General features: G+C 38.2%; 1 protein-coding gene across 2 annotated transcripts in view; it reads right to left on the reverse strand.

The window, feature by feature from the left end:
• The window catches only part of SBNO1 (strawberry notch homolog 1 (Drosophila)), a 54,840-nt gene that overhangs the window by 15,364 nt on the left and 19,011 nt on the right, over window positions 1–20,465 (reverse strand). For both annotated transcript variants that reach the window (XM_012731042.1, XM_004690815.2), the window contains exons 6-26: window positions 20,210–20,306; window positions 18,679–18,839; window positions 17,722–17,855; window positions 17,460–17,550; window positions 15,913–16,074; window positions 14,923–15,058; window positions 14,558–14,663; window positions 14,290–14,443; window positions 12,814–12,996; window positions 12,180–12,277; window positions 9,626–9,777; window positions 7,565–7,762; window positions 7,046–7,213; window positions 6,777–6,952; window positions 6,272–6,403; window positions 3,946–4,081; window positions 3,212–3,324; window positions 3,048–3,119; window positions 2,476–2,575; window positions 1,095–1,169; window positions 304–450 (exon numbers count right to left, since the gene is read on the reverse strand). In XM_012731042.1, coding sequence (XP_012586496.1) covers window positions 304–450; window positions 1,095–1,169; window positions 2,476–2,575; window positions 3,048–3,119; window positions 3,212–3,324; window positions 3,946–4,081; window positions 6,272–6,403; window positions 6,777–6,952; window positions 7,046–7,213; window positions 7,565–7,762; window positions 9,626–9,777; window positions 12,180–12,277; window positions 12,814–12,996; window positions 14,290–14,443; window positions 14,558–14,663; window positions 14,923–15,058; window positions 15,913–16,074; window positions 17,460–17,550; window positions 17,722–17,855; window positions 18,679–18,839; window positions 20,210–20,306 — 2,791 coding nt within the window. The remainder of the gene's footprint in view (window positions 1–303; window positions 451–1,094; window positions 1,170–2,475; window positions 2,576–3,047; window positions 3,120–3,211; window positions 3,325–3,945; window positions 4,082–6,271; window positions 6,404–6,776; window positions 6,953–7,045; window positions 7,214–7,564; window positions 7,763–9,625; window positions 9,778–12,179; window positions 12,278–12,813; window positions 12,997–14,289; window positions 14,444–14,557; window positions 14,664–14,922; window positions 15,059–15,912; window positions 16,075–17,459; window positions 17,551–17,721; window positions 17,856–18,678; window positions 18,840–20,209; window positions 20,307–20,465) is intronic.

Consider the following 20,465-nt stretch of genomic DNA (forward strand, 5'->3'; position numbering starts at 1 on the left):
AAATAAGATAAAATAAAAAACAAACAAACAAACAAACAAAAAAACACAACACTGAAGCTATCTACAACCACAACTGCATGAGTTTGATCCATGGCCATGGAGCTGACCCACATGGTGTGGCAGAGCTCTTCTGTCACACCTGCTGCTCCCCTCAGCAGTGTACTTCATCAATCTGCCTGTTCTGCTCCCCACTCTGACCATGGTGAAACCATGCATTGCCCCTGGACCTCTGGACTGTAACCCAGTTCTATATGTATAAATCTTAAATCAAAACAAACAAACAAACAAATAAATCTGACTTACCCAAGATTCCCATATCGTATCTTCCATTTTTTTTGGCATTTTGAACAACTGCAGTAAGTGTGTCTGCAAAATACTGAAATAACGCATTCTGTTGATGCACCTCCATGCCCAAAATTCTATTTAAGAATTTTCCTATGTTGTTATAATCTGCAATGACAAGATTATACTTAAGATTTAATACATTCAAGTAGCAATTAAAATTTTATTTATCTAAATCTAGGTCAACATCCACTTTCTCCTGGAAAGTCTTTCCTTACAACTTCAGCAGTTTCTCAGAACAGAGCTAACCTTTGACCATTTCAACCCCTAGAAACTGGTAAAATCACAGTATATGCTCAAAATATTTAACTGAATTAAATTTCTCATCTTCAACTTCACCTACTCGAAGAATCACAAAATTTAACACATGACACTGCCAACAGGATGTCTTAATTCATAAAGTTTTAAGTACTACCAGTAAACTTTGAAATGCACAATTGGAGTACGTTAGAGGTTTGGAAAATGACCAGTATCTGCGTTCCACCACTGGTTTTAGTATTATTTAAAAGCTTTAACAACTGATCACATATATGTGTGTGTATATATATAATCAGGATGAAGAACGGCCACCAAAATGACAGAGATTTAGTCTCAATAGTTCGAGAAGGAAAAAGCACCCAGAGACTCTGAATGTTCAGAAATGGGGTACTGAAGACTACTCATTTGAAGTTGCTCTTCAAGTTGACAAAACCATAAACCACAAAACAGGCTTCATAGATACTGCAGGTTATGCGCACACACAAAACCACTACCTTTATCCAGAGTAAGAATTCCTGAGCGATCTTCTACATTAATCAGGCCGACTCCTATCAGTCCTTGTCGAACATCTATGAGAAAATGAATTCATGAAAAACTGTAACTCAAATGACTCAAGGACTTATCAAACTAATCAAGTTTTAGTATTAAGTCACAGCCTGTTCATCTTCCATAGTTCCACAGATCTCTTCACTAAGGTCTTTAGGCATTCCTAAATCTTTTGTAACTGAAATCTCACACTGTATTTCATTATTCAAACAGCTAACTTTCAAAAGCAAATTCTGTTCTGCTCCCCACTGTATCTCCGGTGAATCCTTTCACCGCCCTGCACCTCTGGCCTGTGTACCCCAGTTCTACATACATAAATAAATCTTAAAAAAAGGGGGTGGGGGGAGTACTCTGTAGGTAACTTTAATGATACTGTAAAGTTCTGTTTGAACAAGCATAGAAAAAAGAAGTGGACAACTGTCCCTATCTCAGATTGTCAACTTTTGGGATGTCAACAGATGAGAATAGAAGGAGGGAGTTAAGGGAAAAACTTTTACTCTCTTCATTATACAATTTCACATTGTTATTCAATGTATATTTTTTAAAAACCAGAAACTGGAGAGTTGTTTTTGTCTTCTTTCAACAACTAAAACAAAACCAAAAAAGAGAGAACAAGGCCAGGCTTTATTGTTTCTATTTTTGTTAAATGCCTTCAGTAACCATAAGAATTCCAGCCAGGTATGTCAATATAAACTGTTGGCAACACTGAACTAATTTACCTGGAAAGAACTTTCCATAGAAAATGCTGTTGACAATGACAGAGCTTCAAATATTTTACACTAATCTTACTATTTTCACTGGTCATTAGAGTACTTGTATTTATATGGTAAAATCTATTCTGCAGATTTGCAATATAAGTCTAAGAATTTCTGTATTACTACCTAGAACTTTGTAATACAAACATTTCCAAACAAACACAACAGCAGAGAGACTACTTTATGACTCACACATACGTACCCCATTATCCAGGTTCAACACTTATTATGGCGAGTTTTGTTTTCTCTATACCCTTGCCCCTACCACCATTCTCCACAGGTTTCTTACCTAAGTACTCTACCTTCAGTTAAAATTTAAATGCCATTTAGCATAGTGATATGAAGTTAACTGAATAAATCCCCTCTCTCTATAAATATCTAATAAACTATGTCAGAGTGAAGGCAACTCGCTTTAATGGCACTAGTACACATTGTAATAGGTCAGTACAGATGTAACCTTCAATTTCTGAATTTTATACTTCAAATAGCCAAAGAAAACCAAAACAACAGCACAGAATTTAGTACCTCGTGTCAGTACATATTTTCCTTTGCTATGATTATTTTGAATAGTTACCTTTAAAAAATTCTCCAGGATAGTCTGGAGGTGGTGATACCATAGGTGAATCTAGGTTTACAATGGACTTCATAACAATTTCTAAAGCATTTCTTCCATACTGGGAAAAAAAAAAATTTTTTTTTTAAGTAGTGCTACTAGCATTTATTTAGTTATTATTCAATCATATGAACAATAGAAGTTTATACTATTATCATACCAAAGGTTCAAAAGTAGTGGGGCTCATTCAGCTTGTTATCTTTGTAGTTTTTTATATTTCCAAGATCATGCCTTACCACAGAGCAGATATTAAATAAACTCTTTTTACTACTTCTGGGGACTCACACTGGTTTTGCATCTATTTATTATATTGCAATATTCCAATAGGAATGAAAAGATGCCTGTTGGTCACCAGAGATCTAACTAAACTTAAGATATGGTCTTACAGAAAGCTGTGACTCTATAGCAAAACTGTAAGAGGAGGAATTTTTAAGTTTTAAAAAGAAATCACATTTCTCTTTTGGTTCACTACAGACTACCAAATACTACACTACTACCAAAATTTCCCAGAAACAGTGAAAGCTGTAATGTACCTTATTATCAAAGTTGAATCTGCTCAGATCCCTAGATTCTGTTGCTCTTCTGTCACCATGGGTAAGTGCTCCCTTTCAAAACATAATATTTCTAGTTAAGGCATAGAAGACAGATAACACACACCATCTTTACAAAACACACCCATAGAACTAAAAAAATTTACCAAGCTTTCAAGTCTTTTGGCAACAATAGATGCAAATCTTTGTTCTCCTGCCAATTCCGAAATCAGAAACACATACTCAGGAGCAGTAACTTGGTTTGATCTATGAGTTCGTCCTGTAATATAATTAAAAACAAAAACAAAAACAACACTGATTGTGTCCACTATATACAGAACATGCTGCAGTCATTTCTAGCATTTTACGCCAAATTGTATTCATCAAAAACCTTTAAATGAGAAAAAACACAAGACTGTGACCATCACCATAACTCCATTAAGAAAACAAAACTGCATAAATTAGTATAGCACAAAATTTTTATTGTCACTTTTGTTCTGGCTAACCACAATGTTGCTCTCATTTTCAAAAAGTTGTTCGTTGAGTTGCCCGGTCACAAAAACATGAGAATGAAAAAAGCAGCAATGATGTGCCCTTAATGAAGTCACCAAGGGTTGAAAATGATGTGGAAGTGGCAGCTGCCCTGAGATAATCCACACATCCTGAAGGTCTAAAGAAAATACCTTCATGGAACCCTGTTCTGGGATGCAAGGCCGAAACCCCCAGGAAATCCCATTACAAGTCTCTGAAGTCTAAATCATGTACACAATTCACAAACATCTCCAAAGTCTAAATACCTCTCATTTTAAGATGCCTGACATAAAATATAGGTCTTGACAGGCATACATTTCCCAAAGAATTCCTAGTTATCCATTACATGAAACTGGGTGTAGAAACTTACCGAACTGCTGAATAGCTCTATCAGCACTCCAGGGTAATTCCAGAGTCATATGAACTCTTCGCCTCTGATTTTTAGCTCGGCGATCTGCTTGTAATGAAATACCGGAGCTGGCAGCTTCTGAGATGATAGCAATATTCTGCAGTGAATGTAAGAAGGGAAAAAATGACATATCACCTTTCATAAATGAAGTCCCTTTAGCAGACTATTGGCAGTCCACCAACACACATTTCCTTCTGTTCTTAAAACTTCAGAGCCCACGGTTATTAGCTAGAGAAGGTAACCTGGAAACAGAGAGCTACATAATCAAAGGACAAAACACAAGAGGTACAACGGAGCCATACCAGCCCTAGTCCACCCTCTCAAATGTGTACTCACCAATGAAACTTCTACCTGTTTAACTCAACAATGACTTTGGATTTTCTGTCACTAGCCAAAACGAATTCTGAACAATACAATTTCTAAAGCACCTAAGCCTAATATGAAACTTCATAAAATAATTGAGAACACCTCTGCCTACAATCTTTAACATAAGCAACATAACTTTTCTAATAGACTTAGAAGATCATTTTGACAGTGGTAACCATGATCTTGTTCTCTAGTAGCAAAGGCAGACAATTAATTGAAATATAATGCAAAGTGCGGGTCAAGGGATTTTATTCCATACTTTTTAGGTTAAGGGATGAGGTTGACATGGTGCTCTTGCCATGCCATTTTTTCCATTACCAATTTTTTTTTAAAAAAAAGACTTACTTATGCACACGGAACTGGGGTATAGGCCAGAGATGTGGGGGCAGAGAAGATTCACTAGAGACAGAGTGTGGAGCAGAACAGAAAGACTGACCAAGTAAACGGTTGAGGAGAACAGTGGGTCAGACAGGAAAAGAGGTCTGCCATGTCCTGTGGGTTACCTCCCTGGCCTGGGATCAAACTTGTGCTGAAGCAGCTGTGGCTAGTTTCAGAGTGCTGCACTTTAACATGTTGTGCCACCAGGAAGGGTCCCCCTACCAATATTTTAAAAAAAAGATTTATCTATTTATGCACACAGAACTGGGGTACAGGCCAGAGGTGCAGGGGCAGTGAGAGGCTTCACCAGAGACAGAGTGGGGTGCAGAACAGGCAGATGGATAAAGTACACTGCAGAGGGGAGCAGGGGGTAAAGCAGGAGAGGTCTGCTGCACCATGTGGGTCACCTCCCTGGGTGCAGTGGATGTGCCTTCATAATGCTGTGCTTTAACCCGATGCACCACCAGGGATAGCCCCCCTACCAATTTTTTTTTTAAAGATTTATTTGTGCATACAGAACTGGGGTACAGGCCAGAGGCTCAGGGGTGGCGAGAGGCTTCAACCAGAGACAGAATGGGGAGCAGAACAGGCAGATTTACAAAGTACACTGCTGAGGGGAGCAGCGGGCGGGTCAGGAGAGGTCTGCCACACCATGTGGTCACCTCCGGGGCAGGCGGGGATCGAACTCATGTGGAAGTGGCTTTAGCTTCTCAGTGCTGTGCTTTAACCCGCTGCGCCACCAGGGAGGCCCCCCCCCCTACTAATCTTTAAATGTTGAAAGCCATTCCAACTGATTGGAGGAAGACCTCATCTGAGAAACTGAAAAACTATGTTAACTTAAGAGGCTATAAAGAGCCTTTGGAGGCAACCAAGACAGCTATAGGGGAGACACACAAGTTCAAGCTATAGGCAATTCATATGGAATATGAGCCAGTAAAAGAACAGAAATACCAGGATGTTTGCTATCTGAAAAGTCTTATGTTGCCTGACACTAGAATGTCACATGAGGCAGCTTAAGCTACAAAGCATATTCTGATGTGGGTGTCCCTGGTAGCCTAGTGGTTATGTCTCATTGCTAATCACTGCTGCTGCCTAACTTTGATTCCTGGTCAGGGAGGTGATCCACAGGATGCAGGAATCCACTCGTCTCACTTGCAGCTCCCTTCAGCAGTGTTATTTCAGTAGACCTGCCTGCTTTGCTCCCCACTCTGTCTCTGATGAATCCTCTCAACTCTTCTATCTCTGGCTTATACCTTAGTACTACATTCTACACAAAACTAAAAGCTTTTAATGAAAGTAGCAATTCTGATCAAGATGTCAATAGCTTCCTGGCTACAAGAGCCACATCTAGTACTGTGCACAATACAAATATGCTTGATGCTGAATTTATGGGAAATACTGTAACATGATCAGTGATTACATGCAATTATTACAACGTACTGAAAAACATTCAACAGACATGATTTATAGTGAGAGAAAATACCTTACAATGCTAAATCTATGGGCATTATTCTTTTCACTGAAAAATCCCAGAAAAACATACCTTCTCTCCATCCATAAATCTCTGCTTTTCTGTGATATTCAGTATTTCCACGGGGACATCTATTTCAGATCTTGATTCATAAGAAATGCTTCCGTCATCGTTGCTTACAACCCTCCCCTTCCGGCCAGTCATCTGAAAAAGCCAAATAGTATTTACTTAAAATTAAGGTATCTGAATTCAGCACAAAGTGTTCAGACCCATTCTAGAGAAGTATGTAGGCCCTACTGGACCAGGCACAATGGGGGAGCACACTGTGACACAGTACTGGTCTTACGAAGTTCAAATTCCAAAGGATAAAGCAGACATGCAGCCATGACCGCAAGACTGTGACAGAGAATAGAGACACTAGGAATAATACTAGAATAAACATGAGATACAACCTCTAATTAAGGATAATTACACCAATTATTGTGTAAAAAACCCCAAAATAAAACTCCACACCCAGGCTTCAAAGTGGCAAAGATATTTCCATGAAGAGACACAGTCCTGTTCACTTCTTATTTACCTCAGCAACATTCTCAGGGCCACCGAGTTCATCAATAAGCTCATCCAGAGTATTAGGAGGGAGGTCTTCAGCAAGTTTCTCTAGTTTGTCAAGCAGGTCTTTCTTCATCTGCTGGGCCCTTTCCACAGCATCCTGGCTTGTTATAAGGCTATTGTTACTGTTGGTGTTACTATTAGCTAGATAAAGTAAATTTGTTAGAAATCAGTACAAAGTTTATTTGTTTTGTTTAAAAATACATTTCACAGACACATAAGCTTCTGCATGGATACCTGGTGCACTATGAGGAGCAGGTGAAATAACTGGTGTTGATGAAAAACTAGGTCGTTTTGATCCAAGACCTGATGCTAATAAGGCACTTTGAATAGAATCTGGATCTATACATTTCTTCTTTTTTTTCTCTTTATTTTTCTTGTGGTCTTTTCTAATTAACCAGGGATCTGAAAGTTAAGGAAAGATAAATTCCAAAACATTTTTTTAAAACTACTTCAGGATCTTCAAAGGAAACAGCACTTGAACTTTTTGGTAATGTCAAGTCAGAGATAATCAGTAACATTTGTAGTCTAGATCCACATACCATGAGGTACAATTCCATGTTTCAAGGTTAAGAATAACTACAAAAATTGAGATACATGAGCTAACCCTCTGGAAGACAGACCACGTCATCAAGGATAGACCATTATTATCTATGATGATTTTATATTACACAGAAAAAAAGTTTGACTATACCTCCCATCTTTGACTACATAAAACTACCTATCCTTTAGCTTACATTTTACATACTGACTTACCATCTTCATCATCTTCACTAGACTCATCTCTAAATGGATTGAAATCATCGTCATCCCCAGAACTCATGTTTTTAGAGCTTGCATAGTCACTTTCATCATTATCAGAGGCATCAGATTCACTTCCACTGTCATCAGAACTGCTACCAGTGAGGCCACCAACTTTTCGTGCTTTTTTGGCTTCTCGAGTTATTTCTTCACCTACCCAGAAAACCCAAACAAGAGAGTCAACACACAAACATTGCTTGAAAGATTCAGGAAATTCATTTAATTCATAAGTTAAATGAAATAAGAAGTGTGGAAGCTATTTTTTTTTAAAGATTTATTTTATTTATACATGTAAGAATTGAGGTACAGGCCAGAGGCTTAGCGTATGAGAGGATTCACAAGAGACAGAGTGGGGAGCAGAATAGGAAGATCTAATGAAATATTCTGCTGAGGTCAGGAGAGGGGATTGAACTTGCGCTGCAGTGGTTGCAGATAGCTTCTTAGTGCTGGGAAACGAGGGAGGACCTAAGAAGTTGGAAGGTATTAACATAAACAAAATTCGTAAGTATTAGCCTTCTTAGTCGGCCTAAGAAGTAAGGATGCGTTCAATTACTCGTCAGAACAAACTGGATATAGAAGCACGCAAACTCAAGACAGCTTTCACATGGGCTGTTTCAAAATAAATTCAGGACAAGAAATAAAATAGTATCTCTGGCACAGTTACACCTGAATTGTGTATCAGACAGAAAAAAGGTTTAATATATGCAATTAAGGGAAACTTGAATATGACCATTCTAAAATATCATTGATACTGAGACAGCATCGTACTTTTTGTGTCACTAAAATAAGAAACACTTACAAGTTAACGTAAGTATTTCTGTGAAAGTAGCCAGCCTACTTTTAGGAATATTAAAACTATCTTAGGGCCCTCCCTGGTGGTGCAACAGCTTAAAGCATGTCATTACGAAGCTACTGGCAGCCACTTGAGCTCAAGCTGAATCCCTGCACCGGAGGTGATCCACATGGCATGGCAGACCACTACTGTCTCGCCCACTGTTCCCCTCAGCAGTGTACTTCATCAGTCAGCCTGTTCTGCTCCCCACTCTGGTGAATTCTCTCATTGCCCCTGTACCTCTGGCTGTACCCCAGTTCTATATGCAAAAAATAAATAAAATATAAAAAATAAGTAAGACTATCTCAAAACAGATGAAATAAGGTTAAAGTGCCAGGCATTGTGGTTAGAATACACAGCATCACAGACAGCTGTTAAAGTTTTATAAATAGTGTACCATTATTTTCTGAAACTATAACAACTTAACAAGCAGCTATTAAACACAAACTGAAGTATGTATTATGTCTACCAAAAATAGGTGATCGTATTCCTAATAGCAGTCTCACTAAAGAAAACTATAAAAACATTCACTTCTCTCCTTCTACCTACCTTTTTTTAATATTAAATTTATTGTTTTTTTAATATTTTATTTTTTGTTTTTGTACAGAAGAATAAGTTGCAGGTAAGAGGTGAGAGGATTCACCAAAGACAGACCAGGCAGACTCACTGAAATACACAGCTAATGGGAGCAGTGGACGAAACAGGTGAGGTCTGCTACGCCTTATGGGTTAGCTCCCTGGCAGGGGATTAAACTCAGGCCTTCTCCATGGGCCTTCATAGCGGTAGTGCTGAGACTTAACCCCTAAGCTACCAGGGAACCTCCTATACCTACCCACTTGTAAAGAGTATTCTGACAACCAGAAAGACTGGATATTTGACGCTAGGCACCATGCACTAGTTGCAGGAAAACCTCTGACTTAATCTTTCTATGCCTTCACCCTCTGTCTTTAGAAGTCCCTTCTATTGGTTAAATCAGATCATGTATGGCCAGAACATGCACAGGACCTCACACCAGTCAACTGTTCAAGCCCTGATTTAGAGCAAGGGCTTGCTTCTGCATGGACGACAGTGAAAACACACAATCACTTCCTAATTCAAGACAGGCACTTCATTCTGAAGCCACAGCTCCTTCAACATGTTCAAGTTTATAGTACTTTCAGCATTATTTAAAGAAAAAAACCCACCTTTCCGCTTCTTTATTTTATTTTCTTTACAGGGACTGTCTCTTGGTGAACTGTTGTTGCTTGGAGCTGTCAAATCAATGCCTAGCAAACTATAAAGTTTCTTCCTGTCTGGAGCAGGGAAGTGTTTTTCAATAAGTGACTGCAATACTCCTCTACAGGAGAATGAAAAGTGATAATTAGTGATTCAGTTTACAAAATAAAATTGTATGAAGTACAAAGGAATAAATTTCTTAAAAATATACTTTGCTCAATCTTACAAAATACTAGTAAATCAAGCTCAAATGAATTTTAATTTTCTAGTGCAAGGCTATATATAACTGAAACAGAATACAAGTCAAGACACTAATTTTTATTACATTGTTTAGAACTTAACATTTGAAAGTAGTGACACTGATTTTAATAAGCTTGATGTCTCTTCCACATGTTATCTATGAGGATATCCACGTTATCCACATTTTATAGTATTAAAAAAAAAATGACTTATTTATTTACACATAGAAGAACTAGGATACAGGCCAGAGGCGAGGGGGTGGAAAAAGAAGATTCAAAGACAGAGTGGGAGTAGACCAGGCATATAAACTGAAATATACTACGAAGGGGAGCAGCAGACCAAACAGGAGAGATCTGATGTGCCATGTGGGTCAGCTCCCTGGCCGGGGATCAAGCTCATGCTGAAGTGGCTGTCACTAGCTTCATAGCACTGTCCTTTAACCTCTTTCGCCATCAGGAAGGGCCTTAAAACTTTTTTTAAAAAAGCTACATCTTTCTTTTTTTTAAGATTTATTTATTTATGCATACAGAACTTGGGTACAAGCCAGAAGTGCAGGGGCAGTGAGAGAATTCACCAGAGTCAGAGTGAGGAGCAGAACAGGCAGATCAACAAAGTACACTGCTGAGGGGAGCAGTGGATGAGACAGGAGAGGTCTGCGATGCCATGTGGATGGCCTCCTGGGCCAGGGACTGAACACGCACTGAAGCGGCTACCATTAGCTTGCAGTGCTGTGTCCTAACTCATTGCACCCACTGAGGATCCCTAAATGATTTGTTGTTTTTTAAAAAAAGAGTTATTTATTTATACATACAGGTCTAGGGTACAAGCCAGAGGTGCAGGGCAGTGAGAGGATTCACCAGAGACAGAGTGGTGAGCAGAATGGGCAGATTGACAAAGTACACTGCTGAGGGGAGCAGCGGGCGGGTCAGGAAAGATCTGCTGCGCCATGTTGGTCACCTCTGGGGCGGGGACTGAACTCATGCTGAAGTGGCTTTAACTTCTTAGTGCTGTGCTTTAACCTGCTGTACCAGGGACAAAATTTTTTTTTTTTTTTTTTTTTAAAGATTTTATTTTATTTGTGCATACAGAACTGGGATACAGGCCAGAGATGTGGAGGGTGAGAGAATTCACCAGAGACAGAGTGGAGTGCAGAACAGGCAGATCAACGAAATACACTGCTGAGGGGAGCAGCGGGCGGGTCAGGAGAGGTCTGCCACGCCATGTGGTCACCTCCGGGGCAGGCGGGAATCGAACTCATGAGGAAGCGGCCTTAGATTCTCAGTGCTGTGCTTTAACCCGCTGCGCCACCAGGGAGGGCCTATTTTCTTTTTTTTTTTAAAAAAGATTTACTTATTCATACAGAACTGGGGTACAGACCAGGGGTGCAGGGGCTGTGAGAAGATTCACCAGAGACAGAGTGGGAAGCTGAACAGGCAGACTGATGAAGTATACTGCTGAGGGGAGCAGCAAGCGGCTCAGGAGTGGTCTGCCACACCATGTGGATCACCTCCAGGGTGAGTGGGGAATCAAATTCATGCAGATGTGGCTTTAGCTTCTTAGTGGTGTGCTTTAACCAGCTGTGCCACCAGGGAGGGCCCCCAAACGTTTTTTTAATGTCTCATGACTACTTACAATTTGTACAGCATTTCTTAATTAAACTGAGGCAAACTTATTTATTGTTACTCTGAATAAAGTAAATTTCAAGCAAAGTGAAAACTAAAGCAGAAAACAAACCAAATTTTCTTGTATTTCTAAGACGTCCCAAGCAAATGAAAATCAAGTCCTCCCATTAACCCAAATACTATGCATGGTGTCTTCAAAATACTGAACATTTCAGCATTTCTGTGTTTTCCAACACATACACATCATGGAAAAGCACATAACTGCAAAAACTAAGATCAGAAAAGCTTAAAAAAATGAAACAAGACAGCCCTCCCTGGTGGCTCAACGGGTTAGGGTACTACTGCAAGCTGGCCACTGCTATTTCAGTGCCGGTTCAATCCCTGCCCCCGAGGTAACCACATGGCGTATCAGACCTCTCCTAACCCGCCTGTTGTTCCCCTCTGCAGTGTACTTCGTTGGTCTGCCTGTTCTGCTCCCCACTGTTTCTGGTGAAGCCTCTCACCATCCCCACACCACTGGCCGATTCCCCAGCTCTGTATGCATAAATAAAAATAAATCTTAAAAAAAAAAAATTAAACAAGGCAAATAAAAATTTTGCCCCTAGGAAAGGCCAACATTTTGAACATTATCTAAGTAAAAAGTCATTAACAAAAACATTACTTGGCTGTTGAAACAAAATCATTCAATTCTCCGCCACCCTCTTCCAAGGCTTCTAATGTTCTAGCTTCTCCTGTAGACTGCAGACCAATTACGACACACTGGTGAAAAAAAAAAAAACACTAATCATATTAATGCTGTTTAAGACCTATGCATGTTGCTTAAAACATGTCAAGTATTTAAAAAAGCATGTCATTCAATAAGAATAACACATTATTATTATGTATGTATTTTATTCTACATGTATTGAGAAATGCTGTGTATACAAAATGAAACCAGCCAGGAAACAGAATTGAATCAGTGAAAAGGAAGTCCCTCAACGAGGGGATTTACAGTTCTTTGTGCTGAGTAGATGGGCATTTGCCAAGAAGAAAAGTCTTCAAGGCAATGTTTTCAAGTCATCAACAGTGACATGTGTGCCCAAAGTAAAGTGAAGCCCTTTTCCTTATACATTTTTGAACGATCTAAGTTCTAGATAAACACATAGCCATTTTTGTTTAAAAAAAAAAAAAAATCCTTTGTTTTCTTAATGTTAAACCTTTTACAACTATACTTTATAAAGAGCATTCACAAGAAGTCCTCAACACCCAAAAGAACATAAGCAAAGAATAACCCTCCACTGTATTCCCCAACTTACTTTTCCATTTTTAATTTCCTCTCGAGCTAGTTGCACGACTCTTTTGACTTTGGATGCTATGCACAAGTATTTGAAAAATCTCTGGTGAGCAGACCAGAACTGACCCCACATGGATTTCTTCATTCGTTGCTCCGCATCGATTAGGTCTGCTGCCTGCTGAAATCGCTCTCTGGCAATGACCCACTGAAGATGCACAATCAACATGTTAGATATTCCACTCTGAGTGAGTGTTATTGTTGCTGGTTGTAGAATTATTAAAAAATAACTAATTCTGGCCCTCCCTGGTGGCGCAGCGGGTTAAAGCACAGCACTAAGAAGCTAAAGCCACTTCCTCAAGAGTTCGATCCCCGCCTGCCCCGGAGGTGACAAGGCCAGGCAGACCTCTCCTGACCCGGCAGCCGCTGCCCCCCTCAGCAGTGTGCTTCGTTGATCTGCCTGTTCTGCTCCCCACTCTGTCTCTGGTGAAGCCTCTCACCGCCCCTGCATGTCTAGCCTGTATCCCAGTTCTGTATGAATAAATAAATAAATCTTAAAAAAAAAAAACTAATTCTATGACTTGGTGATGGGAAACCCGCGGGGATTACAATTGAGATGGAAAAAAAATGTACAAAATGATGTAAAAATAAACTTTTGTTAATAATAAAAAATAATAACTAATTCTATTACAGTGATAGTAAGTACAAGATCACCAAACATTAATTTAGTGAAGCATTTCTAGGAATTTGAAATTTTCAACAGACATTTAAGATGCTCAGTGGAGTTATCTCAAAACTTTTTTTTTTTTCCAAGATTTTATTTGTGCATACAGAACTGGGGTACAGGCCAGAGGCTCAGGGACGGTGAGAGGCTTCACCAGAGACAGAGCGGGGAACAGAACAGGCAGATCGACAAAGTACACTGCTGAGGGGAGCAGTGGGCGGGTCAGGAGAGGTCTGCCACGCCATGTGGTCACCTCCAGGGCAGGCAGGAATCAAACTCATGAGGAAGCGGCTTTAGATTCTCAGTGCTGTGCTTTAACCCGCTGCGCCACCAGGGAGGGCCTCAAAACTCTTTTTAAGATTTATTTATTTATGCAAACAAGAGCTGGGGCGCAGGTCAGTGGTACAGGTAGGTGAGAGGACTCACCACCGAGTGGGGAGCAATAGAGAGACAGGAGAGGTCTTCTGCGCCAAGTGGGTTAGCTCCCAGGCCAGGAATTGAACTCATGTTTTACTGGCTGCAGACAGCTTCATAGTCCTAACACTTAACCCTTTGCACTACCCTTTGAGGTCTCCATCTCAAAATTCTGATTAGCCACTGCCATCATTTTAGGAAAGTTTCAGTATTTTTTGTCTTTTAAAGAATTATTTTAACAAAGAAAAACTGGGAGAATCTGAGGATTGGTCTTTTTTATACTGCTGTAGGCTGACATACATTATACTGAGCAAAATTAACATTCTGAGGTAAGTTAAAAGTACTGGAATTAAAAATTCTCACCAGCTTGACTGCTTTGTTATACATTTTAACATAACTCTGAGAAAGAAGAACTTCCTCAATTTTGAAGGTCACTCCAGTAAAGCTCAGCTGTCGAGCAATGTACATTCCTCTTAGCTTCATATCCATAGCAACTATTTCCATGGCGCCCACACCTCTGAATAAAATTAAAACACACAGTAACTATCATTAAATATAGTAGGGCTTTAATATACATCGAAGTGGTTAGCAATAACACATCTTTTAGATTGCTACTTGTAATGTACATTACCTCCGTTCTACTGCTTGAATGAAATCACTGAATTCTCTAAATGGAGTTCCTTCACCCCAGATGCCAAGACGGTTCATATAAGCCATATTTCGTGGTTCAGAAGCACCTGAAAAGTTCCCCGATAAAACATTATAGCTGAAAAATTAACCTAAGCATGACTTTTTATTTTACCTTACTTATTTCTTAAATGCTTTATGAAGTAACATTTTTTATAACATTATGTGAAGGTCTGAGTGTAACATTGTAATCTGACACCTGTACAATGTACAATGACCATCGATAATCAACAGATCCTGCCTTCATCCAACTCACATGCCCCCCACTCCCCTCCCGGCCTTGATAATCAGACACATAGAACTACTCACCAGTGGCACTGGCATAAACAACTCTGGCTTTTGGCAATTTGTTCTGAAGCTCTAAAACTGCTAAGCCTGTCTTCGTTGGCTTTGATGAACCAACAGGACATAAGTTTTTTGCTTTATGACATTCATCAAACACTATCTGTAAGGAATGCGTGAAGGATCATATCACATTAGTAGAAAAGTATTTCCAATTTCTCAGAAGAGTTAACTTTTATTTTCCTGAAACCTTGAAAGGTTTCTGAAGGTGGTGGCCTTCCAGTAAAACTCAAGATTATTAAGGGAGTGGACATGGTTGCCAATAAGCCTCTTAATATTAACTTTTAAAAGTAACACACATAGCTATCATCTAACTGTAAAATCGTAATGTCTTGCACGGTTTGTTTTACTTTGTCTCCTCTTCCAATCACAATATGAATGTGCCTATACACTCCATTCACACCCTCTAGCCACAGAGGCACACATGGAATGTGGATTTATCTTAACCAGATAATTTTTGAAGAATGGAGGATAGGATGCAATGTGGCAAGAAATGTTGACCACACAGTAATTCTGGTAAATTCTCAGAGTAGATGCATGATTGGTACCCAAGTAAATCAGTATTTCAAAAAAGAAGTTCCTCATGCAGGATGGTAAAATGTATACTCTGAGTAATTAAGTTTGGAAACCATCTGGTAATCACCTATTTAAGAATTTTTTACTCCCTTTGTCCTCTCCATTACTTCATTATGTAACGTGGATCCTCAAGAAGGGAGTAGAGTATTTAGCATTTCCCACACCTGTTAACATTTCCCTAATCCAGAAATGTAAATATTGGTCTTACATGACAGCTGCAAAATACAATCAAATTTCTGACTCCCCTTGGACTCTACAACCATGAAGGCTCTCATCCCAGCATTTAAAAAATCTACTCCCAGGATTCTTGTTTTCCAAATGGTGACCCTTAAATTACCGTTTATGGCTTTACAAAAATATAAAAACACTTGCAAAGGATACTACTCCGTCGAAATCATCACCACACCAATGCAGAAGTTGTTTTAACCTAGTTTTGTATTTACCACCAGACTGACTTTCACCAATGAGGGAAGAATAGGTAGCAAATATAACACCCTTTTTCACGCTTCCATTATGTTTGGAAGAAATTTTGCCATATTTAAACTAAAAAATAAAAGAGAATAGTTTAATTAGTATATTTCTGTCTCTGAAATATTTATCCCACTCAAGTTTTCCACAGTAGGAAACAGGTGAGCCTTTGATGAGTTTTAAAAGTCAAATTACCTCCTAAGATCATATCCCAAATTTCTGTCATATGTGTGCGTATACACTCACAACCAGAAACATATACAGACAACTTTATGTTACCAAGATACAGTGTTCAGTCTCAAAAACGTCTACCACCAGAGATTACAAACCAAAATCCCTTACAAGCATTCACACTATACTCTGCAAATAGTCATGTGTATATTATTGGCAAAGCACTGTAAGTAAATTTTGGTAGAAATCATGATTGATAGCTATGACGACCTTCATAATTCACTGACATTGAAAAAACATTTGTACGTGCCAGTTAAATGTTTTTAATTTTGAACTGTTATCATTAAAAATATAGCCCTTCACCTACCAATCCACTTAGTAATACCCAGCCAAGAAAGCCAGTACTGAACAGGAATTCCACATAAACCTACTTAGGACATGTAAAAGTAGGTCTACAATTTATTTTCCAAGGGCTATTAAAAAGAACAACTTGCAAAACTAGGTATATCTATTTTGTTCTTGTAACGCCAACAATTTTTGTGTAGTAAGTTCATAAAGATTTTCTAAATGAACACTAAATTTTTAATCATATTAAACAGCTTTTCACACTGAGACATAAACAATTTCATAGAATTCTTTTAATGGGAACACAGGAGCAGGTATACAAGCTCCAGGTCATCCAAGGGAGACTGGTTTCAGGAACAAAATCCAGATGCTCAAATATCTTATAGAAATTTCAATTGCATTATTATTTACAAAGGTGGATTTGCCTACGTCCTAGACATATCCTCCCATATATTTTAAGTAGTTGTACACTATATTTTCAGGAAATAATGGTAAGAGAAGTCTATACATGTTCAGTACAGAGGCAACCATCCTAGACCTAACTTCCTAGTACAGATTTTCTTTTTACTGTTGGTTGCAGAATCCACAGATATGCAGGACTTATAGTACATATATTGAAACCAATTTGCAAACTACATTTCGCTAAATGTAAATGGACACTCACTACTGGTCCCACTGCTTTATTACTCTGCAGCTATGTGCTCACACATGAGTTCTACCCATATAAAGTTACTTCACAAAGATAAAAACACTGAAAATCAGCAAATACTGGTATGATGCCTAATGCTTTTTGCCACTACATAGTCATACCTGGCATCAAACTGATATGGACTAATCCATAAGCTGAGAACAGTGCTACAAAATCAGAACCGTTATTCTTCCCATAACACAGATGAGTTGATATTTACTTATTTCACAACCAACTGTGCATTAAGTTTTCATACCTTATTTAATGAATGGACCAAAATGTTTTTTGCTCCAATATCCCTCAAATCCCTTTCAGCATCATACTTTAAATCATTTGAAACACTGAACCTGCCATAAAAAAAAAGTACAAATTAAAAGCAAGTTCCATCATTCTAGCAGTACTGAGAAATAAAGCCAAAGCTTCTCTCTCACACACACACAAATCTACTCATTAAAACCCATCCCCACATGCTGAAGCAATTATCACAGATGGAAGCGTTCATAGTCTTCAGTACTCACCACAATGCTCTTTTTCTACTCAACAAGTAATTTTCATAGATAATTCCTGCTATCGTCCTTCCTTTTCCTACACCAGCACCATCACCTATTAAGAAGCCAGCACGGTCTCCATTAGGTAGGAATGTTTCATGTTGCTGAAAAAGAGAAAAATCAATCATGAATATACATTTTTACAGATACTTTGGCAATCGACCTCTCGTACATATTGATGTAACTTATTTTTATACAAAAGTCAGAGTTTGGTGTGGTATGGATATTTTCTACATATTATTCACTTCATAGTCTACATTCCTACCAACACATGTACCATGTAACCAAAGTTAATGATCTGGTGAGCATTCTCCAATGCCCTTTTCAATGCTTGCAAAAATACAAATTTTTACATCACACACAACAAACATGGGAGATGGCTGGCTTTATGGCCATTACTTGTTCTATAAAAATGAGGTATGATAGAAATCCTCCCAGAACAACCAGTATGTTACTAACTTATACTTCTTTAATAATAGTTTATTTTTATATCATTTTGTGCCTTTTAACTTACATATTTTTTAAAAAACTAGAAGAACACGCCATCAGAGAGTAAAAACGACGTACTGGGTCACTCCCCAACACTGCTGGCTTTCCTTTTAGCCACTGGGGGAAAACAAAGAGCCCCCACTCCATACATGTGTGAAGACTATCTAACAGGTCTATGAGATAAATATAGACACTAAGGCACATTCCCAGTAAGGTAACTGTTAGGTCAAAGAATGTACACATTCCAAATCATATGTATTTTCAGTGCCTCCAAAAAGTTTATTAACACCTGTCATATGTCATATCTACTATAAGTTCACCCCTCACATCCATGTTACCCTTTTTATTTTCTAACACATAATTCACAACTCTGACATGAAAGAGCCCATCTTTAGACTAAAAGATAAATACTGCATGCAGTTATAAAACATTGCTTACCTGGGCTGCATATGTAATTGCCTCAAGTTGTAATGCTGATAGCCAGCCATTATCAATGGTTTCTTCAGAAATGGATGTTTTATACCAAACATCAGGAGGTGTAACACTTGATAAAGAACTAGTTTCCACTACAGCATCCGGGTGACGTAGGCCAATTTTTACTAAATGGAAATTTAAAAGGACTTCAGTTTCAATTATTTTAGGTAACAACACCTCCAGATTTATTGTAAGATACTGGGATATTTTTCCCATGACAAGAAAAATATAATGCATCAGTAAACTATACACACTGAGTTTCTACTAAATGTCATTGACTAATGATAAAGTCCTGTTTAAATCTGACTAAAATGACAAATTCATCTACTACCTATAATTTAAATAGACCTGTTGATTAAAAATATCAAGAAAAATACCAACTTAGTCGAAACTACTAAGGTCACTGCAAGTTAACAGAACCTAGTCCTATCGTTTATTACTTTGACTAATCATTTATTTCTATCAGTGAAACAAATGTGATTAATTTTATATTGAATGGTACTTCAAAGGAAATTTTGGCTATAAAAAGCAGCAGCTAATTTCCCAAAATGTATAATGTAAATAGTTTAAAACTTTTTTCTACATTGTGCATCCAGTCCCTCCTCATTACTGAACACTGCTGTCGCTGCCTAAAAGCAGCCAAGAGTGACAAATAAACCAATGGGGATTTCTAGGTTCCAGTAAACTACGAAAGAGGCAGCAGTCAGATTTAGTTTATTTTTACTTTAAAGGGCCATGGATAAATTTTCCATCCTTTATTGAAAACTATTTGGGGGCACAGGGGAGAAACATAAAATTTCAAATACAATATAAAGTTCATTTAAAACAACAGGAAATAATGGGATCTTACAGCTCACATGTGGTTTGTAGAAAGATTCTTAGTCCCAGTTAAGTGGTGTTACTAGTGGCTTTTTATAGAAGCCCTTAATACAGAAAAGAAAGATCCTTCATATGGATTTTTCACCTTATAATCTTGTAATACAATGAAAAAGGGAAGACATTTACATGCAAGCTAAGCAATACTAATTTTCAACTTATATAGAGAGCACAACAAAGTAAATCACAGATGTTACGGGAAAAGTGCACAAATGGTGTCAATGATAACCCATGAATTCAAATGGCACCTTTTATTTTCAAGATTCCCATGTTTTTATGACTTTTTATAATTTATATGAAGTGGAAATAAAATGTGTATTTACATAGTTACAATTTACTATGATTTTACAATCACTGCTGTCATGAGCAAAGTTAACACAAAATGAAACACAAACTTTTATACCCTTGGTTTTAAGAGATCTCAACCTAAATTTGTGGAGGGGGGAAAAAAGGTAAAATTTCAATGTAGGTATTTCTAGAAAAAAAATTTACAAAAGTTCACACTTATCACATCTTGAGGAACCCACCATTGAGAACCCCAATAAAAAACAGTTTGTGTGGAAAAGTTATTTTAGTTCAAGAGGAGCTCAGAAATCTTTATTATCTGACAAAGACGTACATTTTATTGGCATATACTCTGCATAGGTCTCTGCATGACCCATTTCTTCTTCATCTTCTTCCTCTGGTTCATCATCATCTTTCACAACAGGAACCTTCTGTAACAGAGAACAAAATTGTCAATTCTGAGACCAGAAACCAGAGACTCATTAAACAAGTGGCAAAAATCTTCTGTAAGAAACCTACAATCTCTATAATCTCTACCCCACTCTTGGAGACGGATGTTCTGCTTTTGATATTCCCCTAAAGGTTGGGCC

The sequence above is a fragment of the Condylura cristata genome, unplaced genomic scaffold (genome assembly GCF_000260355.1).
Source record: "Condylura cristata isolate star-nosed mole 26May11 unplaced genomic scaffold, ConCri1.0 scaffold00029, whole genome shotgun sequence".
Taxonomy (NCBI): Eukaryota; Metazoa; Chordata; class Mammalia; order Eulipotyphla; family Talpidae; genus Condylura; species Condylura cristata.